We start from the raw sequence: 25,232 nt of genomic DNA on the forward strand, positions 1-25,232 counted from the left end.
CTATTATGCCCTTAGACCCTTATGCAATACCTCCATTTTCAACAAAGTTTACACTCTTCAACTTCAACTTCAACTCACTGAAATAAACCTGCTGGGTAGTTGTATCTAGCTTTAGCAAATATTTTATGTCTTTCCTCTGGTTTTTCAGAATGTAGAAATTCACATGCAAAAGTCAAGTAATCATTGTTTACTGACTTTGTCTTTAACCTCTATGCCATCTCTTTGTTCCAGGTGTTGTGGAGGTATGGACTGTAACTGCGTCAGTGATCTGCTGCTCCCCCCGGTGCCCGCACTCTGGACGCCAGGTCAGTCCCACCATCAAGCTCATGCAAGGGGTATAATTTCTTTGTTGACCAGGTTTGCCTAAAGTCATGCATTTTGTAAAATAAACCACTCACGCATGTGCAGACATCTTCAAACGTACCTCTAAATCTAGACCCGGGTCATGTGTGTGAATTGAGTATAACCAGACAGCCAAAACAAGCAAATGATAAAACATAACCATCATCATGAAAATTAAAGTGAAACATGTTAAAATGAATTTCAAACTTTCAGCCCTTTAAAAAAAATTAACCATACACACGCACATTGGTAAACAAATTCCGTCTCTGGTAGTAATTGGTTGTATATCTAATGTTTTTACAAGGCTAGTTAGTGCCTGATTCCCTTTGGGATGAGTCAAAAAGCTACTTAAATCTATCTATGATGTGCATACAGTTGGCTTTTAGAATTCAGGCCCGAGCAGCATCAATCAGATCTCTCCCAGCGAGCTGTCATCATACCACTGACCAATCTGTTGAGGCTAGAGGGCATTAGCACAGACTAACATCGCTCAAGGCACGTGCTGTGATATTAAACACATCATCCCTCACCTCCATCACTCATCAGTCATTCAGACAGCGATCCCTCCCGGCAAGCAGCGGGACAAATGACAGGCCCTAACCTCATCCTCCCCTCTTTCCTGTTCCCTCTGCCCAGGGATCGCCTTTCCAGACTGGGCCTACAAGCCCGAGTCAAGTCCCGGGTCCAGACAGATCCAGCTGTGGCACTTCATCCTGGAGCTGTTGCAGAAGGAGGAGTATCAGGGGGTGATCGCATGGCAGGGGGACTACGGAGAGTTTGTCATCAAGGATCCAGACGAGGTGGCTCGGCTGTGGGGGTTAAGGAAATGCAAACCTCACATGAACTATGACAAGCTGAGCAGGGCACTGAGGTATGTGTTTGTGCACGATGTGATAAAATGTCAAGCAACAACACTGTTGGTATCAGAAAAATCAAGATGTTTATCACGCTGCGGTTTACATAAGTTGTTTACTCTTGTTTGGCTAAATCCTCACTTGCGTCTCTCTTTTTCATGTTGGTTTAATGGAAAGATAAAGGTGGGGCTTTTCCTAGGGAACGTCAATACCCTCAATTTCTCCTTATCTGTGGACATCCTAATGGAAAGTTCACCATTGAGCTGCCAAATAAAAAATTCAATAGGGATTTCAAAATTAAGCCCCAGTCTGAAATTGCTTGGACTTCTTCAGAGTGGAGAATGGGGAAACTGCTCGGCACCGAACTTGCCAAAGGTGATTAAAATTATACCGTTACACACTCGTATACACTCCACACCTTCAGCAGTTTACACACTCAACCGCGCACACAGTTTTCTCATGCAAATACACACTACCCCGACTTGTTTCACTACCCCACCCCCCCTCCCTTTGCTTTCCTTTGGCCTCTTGTTAATGGGGGCTGTCGTCAGAGTCTAATTGTTATGAATTGGCTGGGGCCACAATTAGCCTTCTTAATTAGCCTCACTTAATTGCTCAATTAAGGGGCACGGCACAATTGCCACGCAAAGCAAAACACGTACACATCATTGCACTGGGCGCAGCCACTGTGAATACATGCTGATGCCTACATGCTGCTGTTTGTTTGATATGGTGTGTCTGCATAATGAAGCGTTGCTCACCAGTATTTAATGCTGAGGTTGTCTAATGCATTCTGTATTTGGTGCACTCCCTGTGGTCAATTTATAACGAAGAAATCTAAGTGGTCAAAGAAATGGCGTCCGAGATTTGAACTTCTGTCTCGCGATAAGACATCCACAGGTTTTTCAATTTGCGGCTTCCCACTCCCCAGCGCTCCCCCACCTGAGCACTCGGCTCCTTTACCTGTTCCATATGGCTTCACGTTTTGCCTTTACTGTTGATCAACTTTGCATCCTGGCAGACTGTACATTGTGTCACTTCAGTGGGTGGCACAGGAAACCGGCATGACGACGGCTCTACATGCCCAGCGATGACACCTGGGGTTGTTACCATGGAGACTGCTCTTGTTGTCTTTGTAAATTTGCTTTGCTGTTGAAAACAGTGGCAGCTTCTCAGTGTCATTTACATTTACAAATCACATTCGTTGGATATTATCAAGGCCAAATTGCTAATGCTGATTCATATAAATACCATCCTTCCTAAAATTTTGTAAATTATTTTTACTTTGACAGTGACAAATTTGTGTTTTCTGAATGAAATCTGTGTGTTTACTGCATAGAAATACGCTTGGTTTCTCATTTTAAGACACAAATATTTTTCAGGATCATGATAGTATCTTTTCAATTATTGTAATGCAATATTCTATATCATATTATATGTCATAATATAAAACCCATTTATATTATAAAATCTTGTGCATGGTGAAAGTTAGTTGGAAAATATTTTCTTTTGTTGTTTTTGTTCTAATGTTGACCTGATGTTTAGGGCCTCTGAAGCTCAAAGGGACTCTTGCACTTGCTTTTTGTCTAACAGTTGAATAAAATTTCCCTTTAAAGAACCATATTGTATTGAATCAAGGCAGTCAGACAGACATGAATTGATTTGAGTAAGGAGGAGATGAATCCAAACAGTGGGAAATCAGCCTCGCTCTTGTCCTGCAGCGCTGAATTTGTTTACTTATTCCTTTCTGTTAGCGATAAGACACAAAACCTTGATGCGAGCATTATATTAATCCTTCCCTCCTCTTTTCCTTTTCCTCTTCCTTTTTCCTTTATCCCCCCCCCCAACACACACACACACACACTCTATGCCTTCTTCATTATCCTCACCTCCTCCTTTGCAGGTATTACTACAACAAGCGCATTTTGCACAAAACCAAAGGGAAACGTTTCACCTACAAGTTTAACTTCAGTAAGGTTGTGTTGGTGAACTACCCGATCCTGGACATGGCCAACTCTCCCTTCTTTCTGGCCCAGAACCACTTTAACGGGGGCTCCACCGCACCAGACTGCAGCCCAGAGGTACGAAGGGTAGGATGAAGGGACTGGGAGAGGGTGGGATTGGTAGAGGGATTTATTTTGTAAGATAAATATATGCAGTAAAAGAAGTGTAAAAAAAAACAAAAACAAAAATAAAAATTTAAAGTCAGACTGAAATCTAAATTTAACTCCTGGGTTAGGTGTGTCTCTATAGCAGGTAATAAAAATGGCTCTCAAATACACAGGGAATTTAAAAAAAGAGATAACTGATACAAAGAAAAAAGAAGAAGAAATAGCAAGACGCAGTGCTCTACACCTTCATTTTTTATAAATAGTGATTTAATTCAGGTAACTGAAATCCATTTCACCCTAGTGATTTTGCTGTTGTATTTCTCAGGCCCCTGCTGTGCATTTGCTTCTTACAAGAGAATGTGTGGTAATCGTCTTGTCTATCTTTTATTCACTAACTCTAATGGTAATCATAATCAAATACGTATTATTTGCCCAGAGAGATTGTACATTTTTTACAGAGATAAATGGTATCAGAATGCAGAAAGAAAGAAAATGTTTCTAAATCAGTTGAAAAATAATGTTATTACTTTACTTGAAGTGATACTGTATTTGGAGAAAATAAAACAATGAACAAATCAATTTAAATGTGTTAAAGTGCACACATTGTACAAAAGTATTTTTTTTACTTGGATGAGAGTGCCAGTGTGAGGATCATTTTATTTTAAACAACTAATGTCCTAGAAACTGCACGTAACTTGAAAGTACAGTAAGAAAGAATCATCCATCATTTGTCTGCACTATCCTTAAGATGGGATAAGGAGACACCGACTCTGAAGGAGACAGTGGAGGGGGACGGTTTTAACTTGTCCTTAAAACAAAAGGAGGCGTTATCCCCTCCTTCTCTCATCCCTGTCTCCGATGGCGTATCCATCTGTCATCGATTGAAAATGAAAGAAATAGAAAGCAAAGGGGTCGCGTCAGATCAGATCAATGGCGGGTCATTAATGCGGTTTGTTAAGCAACGCAGATCTCGCAGCTTGGGAGTACAGTCTCGCCTTTCAAACTTGGGGCTGCGTCGTGACAGATAATATTGATCCAAAGTCCTGCTAGGGGGGTAAAAATCCCCCCTTTGTCCCCTTGACTCCTGAGATTCAACTGTTCCATTTATTTTACCTTGCCTCCTTCTCCTTCACGTATTTAACACAAAATAAATGCAGCCACCGCACACACACACACACACACACACACACACACACACACAGCTGCCCTACATCCTGAATGTATGTCATTCTCTCAGATCTCAGTCCTATTCGTCCTGTGTCCCTTCACGCAGGACGGAGCTCCACAATCCCTCTCTCTCCTTGTCATTTATCCTTTGTGCCCACAATCTTAATCGCTGGTCTCCATTTGACTCTGTACTCTTCCTGCCTTTGAGTCTCTGAGCCTCTGCGTCCTCCTACCTTCCTTTTTACCCCGAGTCCCATGACACCCTTTTTTTATCCTGTCCTTGCTGCGACTCTGCCACTGTTTGCATCACACTCTGCAGGGTGCTGCTGTCAACATATGACTTTACTCCGCACAATGCAGCAGCACCATCAGGGCAGATTTGGGAAGTTCACAAATTAATTTAATTATTTTTCCTTTTTCTCCCCCTCTTTGTCGCTCAGGCCATACAGTCCCTGTTTCCTCGTTTGCCAGAGTCTGGCAGGGGAACGTCCTTGTTTGATCGTGGGACCACAGCACCAGGGCCCGAAGGAGACAAGCTGAGACTGGATGCATTCCCCTTCCTCAGTTCAGGTGAGCTAATAAAAGTTAGTCAAAAGTGCCGGTGCAAAAAATAGGAATCTTTCAGCAAACAGACCCTTTTAAACAAAGGGAGAAGGAGAAGGTAGAGATAAAGAGGAGAGCATTGAGAGAAATGAGGATATGGGGAGGCATGAACATTTATTGTTAAAGGAAATAAGAGAGATGGCTGTCTCATTGCAGCCCGTAGTGAGGCTGGGCTTCAGGTGAGAGAGGCCAGGTTAGATGGTGAATTATACATTTCAGCAGTGGTAAGAAACAAGTTGAAATAAGGAGAAATCATCTACCTTTTCAGCATTATTTTCCGCAATTGTCCTCTTCTTTCTCATTAGTGTCAACGAACACAGTGCAGATTTGTGGATATTTGCCTAATTGTCTGTATACACGCGTTAATGTATCTGTCTTTGTTTGTACTTCTGCACGCTCTATACGTGCATCAGAATGTGTACAAATGTGCAGAGCTAGAGAGGAAATGTGTAAACAGATGTACTCGCACACACACATGCCCTCCTCATCACACAACCTGCCCTCCCCCCCCTCCTTCCCCACTCTGTTTGTCCTCAGGTCCTATTCCCCCCTTCTTCCCTTCTCACCCTCCTCTCCCTCCCATGTGTCCCTGCTGTCCTAATCCCTTCCCAGGCAGGAAGGCCCTAATTGAGGGTGCAGGCTTCAGTTTGTGGCCTGTGGGCGCCCATTACTGTGTTTTCATAAGCAAGTGAGGCCTGCCTGACTGATTCAATATTCATGTGTCTTCCAGCTACTCCTGGCCCAGCACGCAGAGACTTCACCACTGTCAAATTAGCCCTGCATAGTAAATAACAGAGTGAAAGAGAGAGTGAGGTAGACTGAGAAAGGGTGAGGGTGCAGCAGAGAGAGAGAGAATCTTTGAGTTGGTTGTCAGTTGGAAGGAAGTACAGTAGGTGGAGAGGCAAGGCTTTTGTATGTTCATTAAAATTTTATTCCAGCACCACCATACCCCCTTTTGCTGTTATCAAGCAAGGACCTGAATTCAAATATGGTGCTATATTTATTTGGCTACATCTTAAAGTTAATCTAAAATGATACGTTGACATGTGAAAACATTGGGGGGACAGGAGGTCCCCAGTTTGCAAGTTTACCTTGTGTCAGAGAATTAACCTCTGGAAGTACACAGAGCAGGGTGCTGATGCATTCTTTATTATTTCTCAGCTGCATTTTTAAACAGGGTGACTGTCACCGCTGTGACGATGTGGCAACCCATCTCATTAACATACAACAAAACACAATACAGTGTTTGGAAGATTTAAACTCCGCTTGATTAGATGTAGTGCAATATCTTTGTGTTCACATCTGGTTTTCAGCAGTGTGAAGTGGGTGTACTAGTCAGTACTGGCATGCATAAATTAACCATCAGGTTTTTGGTTGTTGAAAGCAGCCGTGCCAGAATTGGCCCCTGTGGCTTCTGATTATAATTGCTAATACCGATGAGCATAATTAGTGAACATTCTTGGATGTTGTATGTCAAGAAACCTTTGGCCCTTCTGAGAGCTAACCTGCATTTCTGGATTTTCTCTGTCCTAGGTGCCCCGTGCTACACCAAACCCCCGTCCCTGCTGGGCCCGTACCCTCGCAACCCACCCTTTGACTACCCCTGGGGCTTCAACCCCTACCTCTCAGGGGCCTTCTCTCTCAATAACTGCCCCAAACTGCCCCCTGGCTCCCTCTACCCCTCCCAGTTTTACCCCAACCCTTTGCAGAGCAGCCTTTCCCAGCTGCCTCACCCCTTCTCCTCCCTGCTCCCCCCAGGGGAGGCAGGTGGGGGTGAGAGGGGAGCAGCGGGGCAAACCGGAGGGACAAACGGCACGGCGGGTGGTCAGCCAGTCAGACTCTGCCTGCCACCCTACCCAGGGAGCCTGTCATTGGGTCGGACGGACATTGGCAACGGGGCGTCATTGGGGGAAAGGGAAAGGGAAAGGGTGGAGGCCAATCCTCTAGGATCGGGGTTGAGTCTGGGTCTGGGAGCGGTCGGCCTGGGAGCCGGGACTGGGACAGGCCGGCAGAGCCCCACGGAGAGGAGAGGAGGGGTGAAGCAGGACCCGGAGTCAGACTCAGACCTGGAGATCACAGATCTGAGCGACTGCAGCTCAGACAACGAAAACGAGCACGAATTCAGCATCAGGAAGGAATCCAGCCTGGGCAACCGATCACAGATAGTGTTGAATGGAAAGAAAGGGAGCGCGCTGCCACCCATCTCCTCTCTTCCCCCGACAGTGTCCCCACATCCTCTGAAGAGCCTGATGCCCATCAGTCCCCCACCCCCGTCCCTGCCTCCGTCACTTTCCCCCTCTGTGGCTCTGCATGAAAGACACAGGGAGACAGAGACTCTCAAAATGATACAGATCTAATACAGTTTCTCCCACTTCCACCATCTTGCCAGTCTGTGCTCTGATAACTCTCTTTTTCTCTCCTTTCTTTTCTCTGAGACACTTTTCTGCTTGAAATTGTCAAACACCCGATCACTTTTGATAGGTACTTTTTTCAGGAAAAGCAGCTATGTTCTTTACTTCTAAAATTACTGTTTTCCTGTTCGCTGTGTAAGTGTTTAACTTGCCTACAGTCCATTACACTACCGACTCGTCCATCTTAGGACATGTGGCACGTACAGTTTTTAGGGCGTCAGCTGTCTGTATCACCATCTTGTCCTTTCTGTTGTGATCTCTCACACCAAATGATCCCTCCATGGTTTGTAGACTTGTTTTACGCGTTGCCAGCAACTACTCTACAACGTGCTGTCTGCAGCCGAGCTATGATAGAAGGCAGTGAGGTGGTAAATTACAACACACCAATGCCTGCCTTGACAAACATTAACAAACAGCATCCCTATACTAACAGAACAGAACAACAAATAATGCTCAGATCGATCCAATTTTACAGATTTGTCCTGTAATTCTTGAGATTTAGACTATATATATATATATATATATATATATATATATATATATACATATATATATATACATATACATATACATATATATATATATATATATATATATATATATATATATATATATATATATATATATATATATATATATATATATATATATATATATATATATATATATATATATATATGACCTTTGAGACATAGTCAAATACTGCCACCTAGTGGTCCTTTCAGTCAATGTCTTCTTCAATGAAATCACCTAACCACCGTAATCCTGCGAGTTAAATTGTTGCCCCTACATTTGTTTTGCACTTACTTTTAAATTATATTGTTTCTTGCGGGTTAATTTAAATGTTAAATTCCATATTTCTAAAAGTGTTAACTGTGATAGTCTGTGAGTATTTATTTTGTCCTGTGGTTGAAGTATTTCCTGCACAAGGAAGGAAAAGGAAAGAAAAAGAGAGCAGAGGGAGCTTGACCAATCTAGAAATTTGTATGAATATTTCAGTGTATATATTTTATTATGGTGTACATTACATTTAATTATTATTCACTATGATAAGATTTAGCTGTATTGTTGTGATTTAATTCAGTATTTAAACATGTTGGAAAAAAATTATAAGCTTAGGTGTATCAAAGTTTAAATTATTAATGGCAGAAGATCTGCACTCTGAAGATGTTTTTCTATGATGAGGACAGAGTTCACACTGGGAATTGTCTCTGATTTTCTCGACCCCAATTAATTGTGCCCTTTGGTCATTTTTGCCAGATCCCCAAAAATATGCCGGTGGACTTATTTTTATAGTTAGGATTCACCCAGTGTAACTGTACTGTAATTAGTCAAATGTGAATAATATTGGTCTTTGCGTTTTCTGTTTTTAAATCCTCACCCGAAAATCTGTTTTAATTATTTTTCAATCAGTGTTTTTTGTCCATGCCAGCAGCAGTGCAATTGGTTTTGCTTGAGGACATAAAAAAATAAATACTTTATGTTTGCAAATCTAATGACCAACATCCTTTCTCTGGCCCCGTTTCTCAGCACAGAGTGAACATTAAACCATATTGTACAGCTTCATAGCCTTTATAGCCTATGGTTTGTCAAACAGTGGCGGTATACTATTAGTTGTGAAAGCTCTATTGTAAACTTAATGTAAAGCTCTATGTTTGTTGAGTTGCTACAGGAAAGGCCTCCAGTCACCTCCACATGGAGTACACTAACTAGCAGCTGTAAATACTGTTTCCTTTGTGTGTGTATGTGTGTGTACACATCCAAAAATGACAATGCAGTGGTTTTACCTGTCATCTCTCTTTGTTTTACTGTAAAGAGGAAAAATGGAAAGTGCAAAAAAGAAGAAAAAGATGAATATCTTTAAAAGCAATAAACATTATTCTGGATAGTGAACTGTTGTTGACTGAGTTTGTTGAATGGATTCATTGGGTGATGTCGAGCAGTGCAAAGTCAGGTGGCCCTAACATCATTATGTTTGAAATTCATCCAATGCATTTTATTCATGCCGGTGAACAAAACCTTGATAAAACAGATACATATTCTTTTGGAGACTACAGTATATTAAAATATTTAGAATTAAACTACATGTTTCTATCTGTTCACTTTATATCTCCTGTAGTTAGTAAGTGATATTATAAATAATTCTGATGTGACCGCTGATATTTGCCAAATTTTAATTTTGGTTACTGATTCTGAATCCTGCTTAGTTTTGACGACAGAAACAAAAGAGAAAAAAGAATTGCACTGCACTGATAATAAATAAGAAAATTAAAATTAAATTTGGGAAATTTGATTTCATCACAGCAATTTTTTATGGATTTCTGTTAAAGCAGCCCATATTTTGTCCTCACTTAATTAGATTATTAAAAGCATTAATTGGAATAATAAGTTAATGATAATAGAGTAATATATAGATTATAATTTTAATGATGTGTGTTCTTACAACTTACTGGTAATTTTGTGTATTAAAGTTGTTTTCAGCAGCTATTACAAATGTGAGATTTATTAAGGTTATAACCATGATACAAACAATGGAGAGTAAACCTGAAGGGAAAGCAGATAGATGGTTGAGTCTAGAAGGAAGTGCCAGGTCCTCATTATATTGCAGTTAATTCTCAGCCCGACAGCCAATCCTGTCATCTGTAAACACTTCGTCACCAAATTATCCAAGGATAGACTTTATTTCAAGGACAAGGAATCAAGACAAGTGCTCAAAATGTGAATATCTACAATTCTATGAAAACTGGTTATGATGAAAATTCACCCTACCAACTGGGGTACCCGCGTGAGGTAGGCTATACTTTCTGTCATATCTCATAGGTGCTTTATTCTATAATTCCAGTTTTTCATGACTTTGTCAATCAATTTGTTCCTGATGACTTCAAATAATTGTTTTTCTGTTTTAAATGTATGCTTTTTTTTTTTTTTCAAATAACAATGTATTGGGGTCCTAGGAGACTCCAGTCAAAAGCATCCAATTGCTGCCTATGCGGTTTTATTGGATAAAATAGAATAGATATATAAAATGTTTGCCATGGGTCCTAATTTAAAGTATCACACTCTATCAGGGGGGTAGGGGCACTCTGTCAGTCATTTGGAAGGAGACTGATATTTCCTCATGTGCTCTGTATGTTGTTATTTTACACCATATGCAAATGAACTAAAACTTTCCTGAAATAATAATCTTCAGATTATATTTAAAACATAACTGTTTTGAGAAGAAATAAGATTAAGATAAGATCAGCATTTTGCTGTGATGGTTGTTTCTATGTTAAATATGTTGGGTAGGATGAGGGTTAAACGGAGCTTGAGGTGAGATTGTTTTGTCAACAAGGTCAAGAAATGAACGTTGAACCTCAGTCTTAATTCATGTTGTTTTATGCCATATTAGTTTCAAAAGTACAGGTCAAATAGTTAGGTCAGTCGAGTAAGTTAGTTAAACTTCAGATGTGAAAGGGACCAGGTCATGCCTACGTTTCTCCACAAGGTGGCGGAAGAAGGCTAGAATAGAAGCGAGGCAATTAGTAAGCAGTACTAGTACAGTTTGATTTGAGCAGTCAACTCTGTAAACAGTTGCTTTGATATCACGACAGGCATGCCCTTTATGATCTGTAATCTATTCATGGGTTCACAGTAGTGTGTGCATTTTAATCATGGGCAGATATTAAATAGGCTACATAGCACACCAGCTTTGGAAAAGAACATAAAAGTGAAATGATTTATGCTAAATACAGGTTGTTTAGGAGAAAGTAATATAGGAAGAATACACATTTTCTGTTCGCTGCAGGCATCTCAGCCATACTAGCGATAAGAGACAAGTCAGCTTCGTGCAAGGTTCCTCTGCGTGAATGTAGGACATTGGCTAACGTTAACACTAATTAAAGAATCAGTAAAATGTTGGACAGCAGTTTAAAAAAAACATTCACAACACGTCGACATACCTTAGCAACATATTGCGTAAAGACTAACATGTAGCTTTTACAAAACACAAAACCTTGTAAAAACGTTAACATCACGCTTATAAAATATTTATGTTCAGTATGACACAGGGTGGCAATGGGGACAGGTTACTGTGTAACACAGTGCGGAAACAACCCCTTTTAGACGGTTTACTTTATCTTTTTTTTTTACTTTCACAGTCGAGCTGTAAAACACAAATAAGCAAAGAGTTAGTCTACATAACATCCGGTTTGTATGTGTTTTTATTGTGCTGGGTTATTTAGAAACGCTTTACTTTTAATCCACCTTCTGTTAATCACCCTGTGCTTTCTTTCTTTCTTTTTTTTTTTGATGTGTACTTCCGCGTACAATGTTTTTTTCCCACTGACACACGGCAACTTTCGAACAGGAAACCTATTAGACGCTTCGACTGTCGCTTTCTCTGTATTCACGGGTGAGTATTTTATTTCAACACTAATGCTAACGAACATGATAAAGAGTTTGAACTTTTAAGGCTTTGTGTGGCAAATTTCAAGTCGTCATGGATGTTTGTTTTACCGAGAGAAATGGCTTATTCCAGCCCGAGCTGCAGACGGTTAGCGCCACATACAGGAATGCTGTGCTCCGCTGGCCGTGCACGACATATCTCGTACTCTGGAAAATAAACGAGCTAATAACGGTTTTATTTAACATTGTCGTTAATGAATATAGCAGTGGAGCAATAATGACTCCCATTACGAAACTTGAAGTATGTGTCAGAAGCAGTTATGCGGGTATAACAACTTCAGGTAAATTTAGCAGAGTTGGCCCGTGTGCATTTTCTGGCAAAGCCATGTAGGATTTTACGACTTGACTTTTAGATCTTATACCAAACTACAAATCACTTTAATATTCCAAAGGGGGTGGTTATGCTGTGTCACTTAAGTTTATAGCTGGTGACCTTGTGGAATTTGATGTATTCTTATCTCCTTTTGCAAGAGTATCCTGCTGACATGTATCATAGAACTAATGTAGTTGTTTCTCATAAGGAAAACACTGTAGAATATGGACCTGCTTGTATTTTTTGGTCTTGAATATTCTATTCTGTTGTTTTCTGCTCTGTCCATTTGAATCGAAGGCTCTCAGCACTGTGATTATAGGGATGTATCCGTGCCAGATCAAGCTCTTCCTTTACCTCTTATTTGCCAACATTGTTTTTGCACACCATGAAAGGAGGCTATATGACATGAGTCCCTCCCATCCCCCCCCCTCTTCTTTTCCTATAGCATCACGAATGTAATCAGCCTATATAGAGTGGGAGTTTTCAGTCCAGACAGTGTTCAGTAATTAGTGTCTGCATATAATTGATTACCCATGATGATTTTGCCTTGAGGACAGAGGACATTGCCTATGCAGAATAGGCGAGAGTTTTCTTGTGCTCATAGGAAACTGCAATTACTGTACTAGTGTGGCTTCATTATCTCACTGCAGTCATTAACTAAAGATAGGAGGCTGGAACAGTGTGGATTGTGCTTGCCAGTAAACCATAATGTTTTCATTAATCACTCTTTTTTTTTGGCCAGTCTAGTTTGACTTATTTGTTGGGCCTCTGTGGCTTTCACTGCAGCAGGGTTTAAGTATTAGGCTCTGTCTAAACAAACACATAATTCCATTGAATTTTAATAACTAGTAGGTTTGCTAATTATTAGAAGGTGCCATGTGTGTGTTAAGGACGTTGCAGCTGGCGGTTTCGGAGACTGTGACGTGTTCCCAGCCAGACGCTGCACCCCAGAGGCCCCATGTGAAGCAGGGCCCTGCTACTTCCTGTTACGCTCTGCTAAACTAGAGGAGCACTGCACTTGTCATCTCTCTCTCTCTCTCTCTTCTCTCTCTCTCTCTCTCTCTCTCTCTCTCTCTCTCTCTCTCCCTCCCTCTCCCCACGTTTTACAAGTGCAGGCTTGTCTGGAGCCCAAAGGCTACCTTCTCTTCCTTTTAAAGGAATGTTGCCGATTTAATCTGAGTTGCTGTGCTGCTCTCTCCCTCCCCGTCTCTTTCTCTCTCTATTGTGATAGGCCTGTGTAAACTCACCCACATCCACTGTCTCTCAGAGAGTAGAAAGTTAAAACTTGAATAGGGCTACAGTGAGGCGTTGCCGTTAGCCTCTCTGAGAGATTCCTAACAACTGGAATGACAGGTAGGCCCCTGCAGTTGGAACAGCCAGGGGGTGTCCTGAGGGCCTGGAGCTGTGTTGAAAGATAATGACACGATAATAATTACTGTAGTCAGGTCTGACTTGCCATAAAGGAAAACCACGGATTCCTCCTGAATGAACTCAGTGGGTGAGGTGGGGTGAGAAGTGTGTGTGTGTGTGTGTGTGTGTGTGTGTGTGTGTGTGTGTGTGTGTGTGTGTGTGTGTGTGTGTGTGTGTGTGTGTGTGTGTGTGTGTGTGTGTGTGTGTGTGTGTGTGTGTGTGTGTGTGTGTAACGTGTGTGTGTGTGTGTGTAACGTGTGTGTGTGTGTAACGTGTGTGTGTGTGTAACGTGTGTGTGTGTGTGTGTGTGCGTGTGTAACGTGTGTGTATACTTGTGCGCGCACTTGTGCGTGTGTGCATGTACTTGTGCGTGTGTGCATGTACTTGTGCGTGTGGTGTGTGTGTAACTTGTGCGTGTGTAACGTGTGTGTGTGTGTACTTGTGCGTGTACTTGTGCGTGTGTGCATGTACTTGTGCATGTGGTGTGTGCACAGGAAGATGGTTATGCTGTACTGCTCCTGTGACAGAACTAGGCTATACCTGAAACCACAGCTAATCTCAGCACTGAGCAAGGTGACACGCTGTAAGGTGTCACTGTGCATTTCTGCAACTGTTTGAATGGATCACTTATGGATACATATGTAGTAATTTATTATATAAAGTGAGACAATAGAGCTGTGGCAACTGGACATTTTGCTATACCATTTCTGTTCCTTTTAATATCAGTGGTTGTCGTAGGCTATTTGCAGGTCATGTTGTAAATCATTAAGCAGGTTTGCATTAGTGTAATGATGAACCTTGGTTTTTCCAGTATTTACTGGATTATGAACTAGATTAGCCACAAACTGACACTATTAACAAAATATGCATTTTCACCAAGAAACAGATGTACAGGTGTAAATAATATAAGTGCTGGCTGTGTTCCATTTAGCTGCTTCAGTTACAGGTCCTGGTATTGTGCATGCTTGATCAGTGTCACACTGCCCTGACTTACTGGGACAATTGAATGGAATGGAGCCATGTAGATGTTATTAGTAGGCTAATACCTGTGCTTTTTCTACCTTGATGTGAAAAAGACCTATTAAGAAAGGCTAAGGTGGCATCTGAAATCCCCCCCCCTCACTCACTACTGCCTTCATAATAGATACTTACACTGTAGTGAGCTCTAAATTACTACTATACAATTTTTTATATTTTGCATCATTAGTGACAGGTTTTGCACCTATAAAATGCAGTGATTAACATGGAATGTCATGAAAAGTTACTTTATTCATTCTATTGTGGGACTATATAATGCATACATTTCACATTCAGAATTAAGACACTAATAAAAGACAGTTCATTAATGGCGTTTTTCCATTACATGGTACCTGCTCGACTCGACTCTACTCTACTCGACTCTACTCGGCTCGACGCGCTGTGTGTCCCTTTTCCATTGCAGATTTTAGTACCGCCTCAGCGTGGCTGGTCGTCATAGCGACTGCTGTGGGCTTAGTAGCGTTGCTTTTCCCCGACTCATTTCCTGGTTCTCCGTCTCTGTAAACAACATGATATCAAAGAGATAGTTAACGTTTACTGCTCCAGATTCCCCACTGTGGTCAGAAAGAACAGGGCAGACACTTTTCTCTTTTCTCTCACATATATATGACTTTAGAGTCGCTACTCGCTGCGGAGATAATCGCCGTCACTCTCTCACTTCTCCCTCGCTCACCAGCTCCCCACACACACATCACACATGCACACACCAGCGCACAAGTATAAACATCAGGCCACTTGTATGCTACGGAGAAAGCTCTGCGTGGATCCTCCGGCAGCAAAAAAACACCGCTGGCTAAACTATTTGAAAATGCCGTCTCTCGCTAGCAGTGCAGTGATCAGTGACGATTCTTTCCGACCAGTCAGCAGCCTGCAGGTTTTCACGTCACCTTTTCGGCTCGCCTCAACTCGCTTGGAACCTCGACTGAGGTGGTACTAAAAAAAGTATCTCTTAGCAGGTACCGGGTACTTTTTTTTCGTAATGGAAAACCAAAAAAGTAGAGTAGAGTAGAGTCGAGGCGAGTCGAGCAGGTACCATGTAATGGAAAAGCGCCAATAGACACTATATAGTAACTAGGGAGTGTTTAGGACAATTACCAAAGTAGTCATTTACCATAGAATTTTACACCATAGTTTATATTGCTATTGCAAAGGAAGATTAAATATACTGTAATAGAAGATTTTAGCCATGTTGCCAATTGTAATGTGTGTGTGAAGTTAATGGTATTAGGATTTATAAATGGCTTTAAAGGTTAACTCCAGTGATTTTAGTATTTCACAAACAAAGATAAAACTGAATGGTCTTAATTAAAGCAGCTGAGGCCAAGATATTCTTACTTACTTACTTGTAGTCCTTAATATGGATCAAACTCAAACATTTGATCTAATAATGCAACTCATTAGTGACGTTCATTAGACCCTCCCTACATGGCATAAAACAATCGTTTGTCGCACCCAATGCCCATTGTCATTCCTGATCCTACGTCTGCCGGGTCAAGCTCATATCGTGTAGTCTCCAAACCCAAGCCAAGAGAACGTTATGACATCAGTGTGAAGTCATCAGGATTATATTCTCAGACTTTAGATAAAATTAATTTTACAACTATTTTTCACAGCCAGATACTGACCTACTGTATATGTGTGTACAGTAGGTCAGTACAGTATTATTAGAATACAGAGCCTCACTACACTCATCTTTACTGACTTGTTCTGCCCTTTGTCTGAGCTGACAAAATGTTTTAATGTAGGCAAACCATTGATTGTTTTTTTTTCATTTGTTCATTTCAGACCATTCCCTGTGAAGCTAGCACATAAGTGCCACTGTTCAGAAGTCATATGGTATCAGCGCATTTACAGGACAATGTTTTTTTTTTTAAGTGAAATTAGCTCACACAGACAGCTCAGTGTATTCACCTGCCAATGTCATCTCTCTGCTGTCAATCAGCACAGCTTCACACACTGCAGTCAAAATAGACAAGCCCCCCTGTTCGCAGTATGTGTGTCTGTGTGTGCATGTGTGAGACATGTGAGTCATGTGTGTGCAGCAGTGACATTCCCCCCAACAACTGAATGACCCCCTCAGAGACCAAAACGAATGCAAACAATCTCAGCTCTCATACTTAACGATAAGAGGATTTCCGTGCAAGTATAACCTGGGCTTCAGCAGCCTGTTCCTCACACTCTGAAAAAAAAAAAGGTAGAAAATGGAAAGAGTTACATCCATCTGTCCAAGTGTGAGTCAGAGAGATGGCTGGCTGGAACGCTGATGTGAGGGAGAGTGAGTGAGAGAGAGAGGGAGGAAACGGAGAATGAGCTCTTTCATTTGAGGGTCACAGTGGAAAAAGCGAGACTCGACTCCATAGATGATGTTTACTCTTGAGGAGTGAAAGATGGGGGGTATGGTGCGGCGAAAGGTCTTCCAGTCGGGAGTGTTTTTGCAGACAGTGTGCTGACATTGTGTTAGCACTCAGGCTTTTACAAACAAAAAGGATTCTTGTATTTGTCATATTGTAATAAATGTAACACTAAGGATACCTGATAATGACGCTTTTGCAATAATACAATAATTCATAATTTCTATTTTTATTTTAAATGAGGCCAAGATTTTCCATTTTCCTTTTGATTAAATGCAATAGCGCAACTTGTCTATTTTCCACCAGTTAAGTTACTTTAATGTAACTGTGATGTTATGATCAATAGGCCAAACACAGATTACCTTAACTTACATGTCAAGTCAGTTATATTTATCTAACCCAAAATCACTAATTTGGGTTTCTATCTACTATTCTTAGACCTTTGATTCAATAAGACCAGCAAATAATCGCATTTGTAAAGCTAAAACAAAGAAATACTTTGATATATTTTTTGATTAATTGTTGCCTTTTAATTTTCTGTTGATCAACTGATTGATTGATTGATTGATTGATTGATTGATTGATTGATTGATTGATTGACTATTCATTTCAGCTCTAAAGTGCCCCAGTGCATTGGCAACCACACTTAATACTATGCACTTGTTAGGCTTTAGGCTGTTTACAGGCCTTGGAGAGTAGTACTATGTGAAAGAAGTTGTATAAAGCCTTTTGTGGCTTCACGGGGAGCTGCGTGAAATCGGACAAATTGCCTCAAGTGACGTCACTTGAGTCAAGTGGGGATTAAAGGCTCTTTTACACTGGACGCAGCCCAGCTGGCGCACGCAAATGTGACGTTATGGGATTGCCGTGACTATTTATACCCGCGCTGGTGCTCGTGACACTAGTTGCAGTCTTCTGCTGAACAGTGGTGGCGCTAATGAGCAAAGGCTACCGACGTTGCTCTTTCTACGGACCAGAAGAAGAAGAAAAAGGTAAACAACGGCAGAACTGGCAGTAGCATTGCCGTCAATGCTTCGATTTGATTCAATCACCTTCTTCGTCGGATCGAGCCTTTCATTCACCATAAAAGAGCTCATCTTAACCCAGTAAGTTTACCAGAGAGACTTGCAGTCACTGTGAGAGTCCTGGCATCCGGTTGTCGGCAAACTCGTTCAGGCCTCCTGTTTCCGCTTTGTTGCGCGCCGCTGAAAAAAAAAGAGCCGTGCGCGACCTCAGCTCGCGCACCATAAATCGTGCGCACCGGCAGGATATTACGTAATTTTGACGTCACTATGGCGCGCGCCACCTTGGATGCGTCTGTATAATTCACGTTTAAGACTACACGTTTAAAAATGAAAAAAATCTAGAGGTGTGGAGTAAGAAAGAAGTGAGCTTACCAGACCTATGTAGCCCGCTCCTCATCTCTGCTTGAGGCTACATTAGCCGCTCATAACACACCCGAATCTCCAAATCTCCAACGATTGTCATTGTGGGTAATGTAGGCAGCAGATTTTGACAGAGGATAAAAAAAATAAAAAAGGGGATAGCGTTAGTTCTGCTGTATTGGTTATATGCTTTTTTTCTTTTAGAACTGTCCATCGTGGGTGTGACAGTCGTGAGTGTGAAGTGCAGTGTTAAATCAGTGGAGTACTCATTCTCAAATATGAAAATGTTCAGCTCTATTGTTTGCCCTATCTTGAGTGTTAGCTAATCAAAGTTGGAGTCATTAAGTCATTGCAGATTTAAATTTGATGTAAAACATCGATTATGCTCAGGACAGAGAACTGTCTTGGGTAAAGATTGAATTATTGCTTGATGCCTTATTAATAGGTCTATCCTGAGGGAGAGAAGAATGTTAAATATCTGGATTGCAAACTACTGGCATGAGGTCAGCATCATGAACCAAGGTGTGCAAGTACAGAGGCATTTTTGGCCTCAAGAGACTTTGATTCCCGGCAGGCTGAATTCCTTCCAAAAATGTTCAGTATCAGCTTGTTGCTGCTTAGTTTGGTATCTTGTTAAAATCCACAGCAATCGAACACACACAGACATACATACACAAATACACACAACAGACTTGTGAATGGATGAGGAGCTTTTTTTGTCATAAAATGTCAATCAGATGTTTCTGTGTTTGGCCTCAGCAATTACTGCCACACACACACACACACACACACACACACACACACACACACACACACACACACACACATGGAAGCAGTTAGGCCAAGCTGGAGGTTTACTGTGAGCTGCCAATCCATGCCAGTCGATTGTTCCCGGCCTATCAACTGTTTCCATGAAGCCGATGACCTCTGTATGGGGACAGGGGGAGAGGGAGGATGGTGGGTGGGGGTGGGGCTGGCAGTTTGTTGGAGCAGGAGAGTGAAATGTACTTTGGCCCCAAGGAGAGACGACAGAAAATGAAGAGAAGGTGTGTTAGGCCTCTGTGAACATGCGTGGTCGTGTGCATGAAGAAGGGAGGAGGCTCCGCAGTAGCTTGTCATTTGGGATACCTTAACATCATCCTAAAATGCTGGGAAGTCTTGCACTGAGATTGGGTGGGTGGGGGTGGGCTGGGGATTGTTCAGCATCATTAAAAACCTCTGAGTGCAATGTCTGCTCAGCTGAAATCATACGAAGAGAAGGTCAAGGATTCTCTGCAACAATTTTATCCAGATAAAATCATATCAAGAAAAGGTCATTGCAGTAAAACTCTCAGAAGAGACATGTTAGTGGTGCAAAAAGTCCTTTTGAAATCAGAAAAGCCAGAGGGATTCAACAATATGATTTGTTTAGACCTATAGCTGACCAACATGTAAGGCAATAAAAAGACCTGCCTGTGTTTTCCCTGCTCTATTGGCTATAATCTTATTTTAGCCACTACGTAATGGTTGTTGAATTACATAATTGGCCCTTGTCTGCCGGCCATGAATGCACTGGCTGTCTTGGAGCGATCGCACAAGGGTCCGCTTTCTTTTAGGCTAAAGGTGGAGGAGACGGAGGAAGGATGTTAAGAAAGAGAGAGAGACAGGGAAATGAAACAAGATGTAGCGGGATGATAGAAGGAAAAAAGGACGTGGTCTTCAAAAAGTAGAGGAAAACATTTTTGAGAAGGTATTTACACCTTCACCACAGATGAGCCACTCCCTCTCTCAGGCATACACTGATGTCACTGACCATGTACACACACTATCTAATGTATCTGGCAGTGCACCCTCTCCGCTGTTGTTTGTTTACTGTCAGTGTAGTGAAGAGATTTCTGGGAAAACTTTGCCCTCTGTAATGTTCAGACAACTATTCTGTTGCCCTTTTACCTACTTGAACGAACATGCAGACATTCAGTCACATTAGGCCTTGTTATCTTGAAATGTATTATCTCTGCGAGTTGATAAGAGCCTTATCTTTAATCAAGTTGGTGTTTGTGGAATAATTTAAGATGCTTGTGCTGTCTGTTAGGCTAATCTGTTCAGAAGTAATACCTTTTTGGCACTTTTACTAAGTCTGGGGCTTGCGAAAGCCAGATTAAAAATGATAAGCAACCAAAGCAGCAGAGGTTGAAATGTCCTGACTTTCAGTCGCTAGTATGGGTCAAGCACTTCCCATACTGTGATACTAAAAAAAATAAAAGTACCTGTTGGCAGGTACCAGGGATTTTTTTTTCATAATGGAAAACCAAAAAGAGTAGAGGCGAGGCGAGTCAAGCAGGTACCATGTAATGGAAAAACGCCATTTCAGCTCACACTGTATGTGTTAAATGCCCATGTTTTTCTCCACATCTCCAGTTTGTATCGCAGGAAGTCTTAAATCCAATCCATCGTGACCCCGATGACACCATCAGGGTTATATTCAGACTTCAGTCTTTAGAAAGCTGCCTTGTAAGTGACATTATACAACTGCTTTCAGCGTAGTAGTACTCTCCATGATGTGTAAACTGAACTTGATGTTTAAAGTCTGCAGTCTCCCTTTTTAAGCCAGCGTTTGTCTGCCTTTTCTCGTTTGTAACTTTAATTTTTAAGGTCACAAAATACTTGTAACCCCAATAAAATTTCAGAACATTAATTAATTTGAAGCAACATAATGTGAGATTCAAAGCGAGTTTACTTGCATGTTTGCAAACCGAGAGATGTAACTAGTTCCATTTTCATACTTGCAGTCAAGCGTGTATACAGTCATATTGTATAATTTGCCTCACAATTGTGACATTTGTACATTTTACAGTTTACCATGCTTAAAAAATGCACATCCCACTTACACACTGGGCCAATATACTCACCTTTTAATACTTATATTACATATATGTATAATTTTTACCCTTTTTTATATTTCTTATTCTTATTTCTACTCTTATTCTAATTATCATTACACAGTTATCATTATACAATCCTTTAGCACACCCTTAAGGGTAAGTCATTCAGCATTTCTGTACATTGTTTATGTGTGACAAATAAAACCATTGTCCTTGAATCTTGTTTTTATTCATTACTAGTCATGTGGAAGCACATGGCTCTGAGTTACTTTGTAAATGTTGCATGTTAAATATAAAGACACACACACACACACACACACACACACACACGCACACACGCACTATAGTCAGAGATGCCTCTGGGTCTGTTTTCACTGAGGTGCTAGCTCACTGTCAACTCTGCCAGCTGGCAGCCAAAACCATTTGGTCAAGGTTGATAGCAGTTAGTGTGTATGTGGTTGTTTATGTGTGTTGTCTTTTGGGAGCAGATGCAACGATTGTAAGCTTTCAGGTGTAGGTCTGTACTCAAACACAGTTTCTGGATGCTTTCTTGTTTGACTTTCCAGAGTTCCTCACACTTATGTTTTTTTTTTCTTTCTTTCCACTGTTACTGCCTTGTTCGTCATTTCCTGCTACAGCGTGTCCCCTCTTTTAATTTCTTCTCCAAGCTCCCTGTCCTCCCCCTCCCTCCTCTCTAGGCCCCTTGCTCCTTTTCTCTCTCTGTTTAGTCTATAGGGTGCATATAGGCTAGTGCTTGCAGCCACGGTCATGTTTACTAGTCCAAGTAAGTCCTAGAAGTTTATGAATGCAATACAGGTGTTGAAATCAGATCAAAAAATGCTGGGTGTTTAAACATTTATAGGTTCCGTGAAAGCCTGAAAAAAATAATTGTAACGATATAAGTATGACCAGACTTTTCATGTTGAGGATCCCACTTTTATTTAATTTCTGTTTGTCATGGTGTATCAGTTTCAAAGCCATCATACTGCCAAAAAGACATCTCTATGCTGTCTAAAGACCCATTCAGAATGCAAATGTTTCAAACCCTGCAGTTCTAGGCCATCCTCTCCTTTTCACACTTTTCTCATGAGAACTCTGTTCCTCATTTGTTCATCACTAAGTTTCGTTCATGCTGAGCGCGGTAACTTCCTTTTCTAGTTCCCATGTAAACTTAGAGATGAGTGGCACGGGAGGTTTGTTTGATGCAGTTTTGTCTGTAATATTTCTTAGAGAAGCACTTGTGAGCTCTTATTTTTTTGGGCTCTTGTTTTTTTCAATCTTTATCACTCTCTGCCTTTCTCTCCTTCTGTCTGTCTTGCTTCTCACTCTCTTTTCATCTGATAGGTAAGGTCATACAAGAAATGGCTCTGATAGCTTCCTGAGGAAATTACACCCACTTCCTGTCTGTGTGCCTCCCCATTTGCCACCTTCCCCCAGTCTTTTTTTTTTTTTAAATTCTCTTTTGCTCAGGCGCGTCAGGGAGCAGCTAGTGGAGGAGCAGTGGTGCTGGTAGGAATCCCCAAGTCTCTGCTAATGAGTCTGTGGCCTGATGAGAGAGCCAGATAAACAGCAGTACAAACACAGCAAGCTATAGCCATTAGCTGCTGGACTATTTTTCGACACTGCCCTCATAGCATATAGAGGACAGGACACAGCCTATTGTGACCGAGTGTAAGAAGAGAACAGTGACCTGTACTTATACAATGGCTTCTGTGGCCAGGTGCATGTACTAAGTGTGAATGAGATAAGCTCTAATTTTAGTGTTTTTTAGTACAGGAAGATATAAGCTATGCTAAGTATTCCTCAGTGAATCTTTTAAATTTTACACCTTGTCACTACACTCAAAGTTCAAATAGTTGTAACTTTTATGCTCTATGATGTTGACTTATTTTAAAAAACGCATCTAATCAGGTTACCACTGACTAAGAAGCATCTCTGCTGCTGACATATTAGTCACTATCTGAGCAATTGTAACGCATAGCATCTTTAGATTATACTGATGCATAGGTTTATTTCTGTTTTTTGTTGAAAAATGAGCCCATCTCTTATCTATTGGTGGAATGAGTGTGTTGTTTTCAGCAAATTCATCTCAGTGTCTCCAGATCTGATCCCTGGGGAGGAGGCTAAACAGAGGACAGTGGTGATGGTAATTGCTGTCTGTCACAGTGTCTTTTTTTTTTATACTACCACTCGGGAGCCGTAAATTTCGCTTTTAAAGAGTAACTCTAAACACCAGGGTGAAAAGGCACTTGACTTTATCTTCTGGTTGAAAGTTAAATGTTTGAAAAAAAAAAAAAAAAAAAAAGGGGGCCGCCGCGGGGGCCCCCGGTATTAGACACAACATTTTTTTTTTTTTTTGCATATTCACTGATTCCCTCTAGAGGTAGAAGGAATAGATGTAATTTAGTTTTAGGAATCTTTAACTACGCAATTGTCTGTAAAGAGCTTTATTGTGAGAAAAACATTGTTTATAATGTAATTGTTAACTAAACTGAAGACAAGATCAAACTTTAGTGTCTGTTTACACAGAAAAGTTTCTTGCATTGATTCTGTCTTGGTGTGGATACTTCTGTTTAATGATGATTTGTCTCTTTTAGATACCACTGTTAACGATATTTCAACTGTAGGGTTAAACGTCTGGAGATTTTTACTGAATGAAGAAGACAATAAAAACACAGACTGTAACTGGTGTGCAATAACAAGTTAGATCACTTTTTGGCAAATCCACTTAATGATGAACTTTGTCCTCTGGTTGGTTCTGAAAAAAGCACATGATATCAGCACACTTCTACTCATAACACTTTGTGGTTCTACTGCATGTATAAGCACTTCATCACTTGACCTGGTCATGATCTTGCTCCACTAAACGTATCACAGGAGCTTGATTGACAGGTGCAAGCAGTATACGCCGAAGATGCCCACTTCAGGGTGAGGTCTAGACTCCTCCTCTCTTCTCGGTCAGAGGGCTTTTATTAAAACAGCTAATTGTTTTTAGCGGTTTCACAATGGATGTGGGGTTTGCATAAGAGCTGATATAACAGTGACTCAGTTATTATTAGGCTGCAGCGTAACCTCTCAGCGTAAGCTGGTGGAAAAATGAAATGCTAAACTGTGCTGCTGCTTTGTCTAAATATTCAAGAGGTCTGATGAAACAGGTGCTGATTTTTCGTCTGCTTATGTACAGTATTAGAGTGTGGCCTGGTCAGAGATGACGAAGGAATGCTGTTGTAAAGACCAGTTGTCATATAACACACATACACGCGCACGTTCACCGGCAGCTCCCCACAATCACATAGGAATGGCCCCCTCCCACATACGTGCTCAGTCTTAACCCACACACACACAAAGGCACGTACGCTCGATGGCTATCATTGGATTGATGCCACCTGACACTTAGTTAGTACTGGAATGTGATGTGAGGGAGGGGAAGGCCATGTGGGGGGCAGCTGCCGACTCTCAGGAGCACCCGATCAGATCTCGGTACCTCTGGGACGTTCTGTTCAAATACCGTATACTACTTGTGGTCTTTTCTTTCTAACTCAGCCACATCTGTATCAGCCAGGAAGGACCCTCGCGTTTTGGAGATTATGCCAGGTATTGTGTACTAATGGAGGTGAAGGGAAGAGGGTCTGGTTACTGTTGAAGCTCACAGACTGTCTCCATCTGTTGTCTGAACTGTGCCATATGCTGGAATGTACCACTTGGCTCCGTCTGGGCAGAGGAGGCTCCCACTCCTGCCCCTCTATACTCTTGTGCTCTTTAAATGCCGAGCAGAGTTGACCTTCCCTACTTCCCTCTGAGACATACCGCAATTGGCTTCCCCCTGACTACTTCAATTCATCTCTTAGAGTACGAATGTATTACAGTAACTCCAATATCAACCAAGACATAACAATAGCAAGGGATTGGCTTTAGCATCTCCCGTAATGAGGAGGATGAA

The 25,232-nt window shown here is 41.4% G+C and overlaps 2 protein-coding genes across 12 annotated transcripts in view; both read left to right on the top strand.

Annotated features, from left to right (window-relative positions):
- The window catches only part of erfl1 (Ets2 repressor factor like 1), a 49,917-nt gene extending 41,932 nt beyond the window's left edge, over positions 1-7,985 (top strand). For 3 of the 6 annotated variants that reach the window (XM_039804770.1, XM_039804771.1, XM_039804769.1), the window contains 5 exons: positions 232-335; positions 979-1,213; positions 3,100-3,286; positions 4,915-5,044; positions 6,611-7,985. In XM_039804770.1, the coding sequence (XP_039660704.1) occupies positions 245-335; positions 979-1,213; positions 3,100-3,286; positions 4,915-5,044; positions 6,611-7,434 (1,467 nt within the window). In that variant the 5' untranslated portion in view covers positions 232-244 and the 3' untranslated portion in view covers positions 7,435-7,985. The remainder of the gene's footprint in view (positions 1-231; positions 336-978; positions 1,214-3,099; positions 3,287-4,914; positions 5,045-6,610) is intronic. The other 3 variants (XM_039804772.1, XM_039804773.1, XM_039804774.1) reach the window with 3 other exon arrangements.
- A 3,783-nt stretch (positions 7,986-11,768) lies between these two features.
- The window catches only part of arhgef1b (Rho guanine nucleotide exchange factor (GEF) 1b), a 50,485-nt gene continuing 37,021 nt past the window's right edge, over positions 11,769-25,232 (top strand). For 5 of the 6 annotated variants that reach the window (XM_039804828.1, XM_039804830.1, XM_039804831.1 and 2 more), the window contains exon 1: positions 11,769-11,881. The gene's annotated coding sequence lies outside the window, so the exon portion shown is untranslated. The remainder of the gene's footprint in view (positions 11,882-25,232) is intronic. The other variant, XM_039804829.1, reaches the window with a different exon arrangement.

This window comes from Perca fluviatilis, chromosome 7, assembly GCF_010015445.1.
Source record: "Perca fluviatilis chromosome 7, GENO_Pfluv_1.0, whole genome shotgun sequence".
Classification (NCBI taxonomy): Eukaryota; Metazoa; Chordata; class Actinopteri; order Perciformes; family Percidae; genus Perca; species Perca fluviatilis.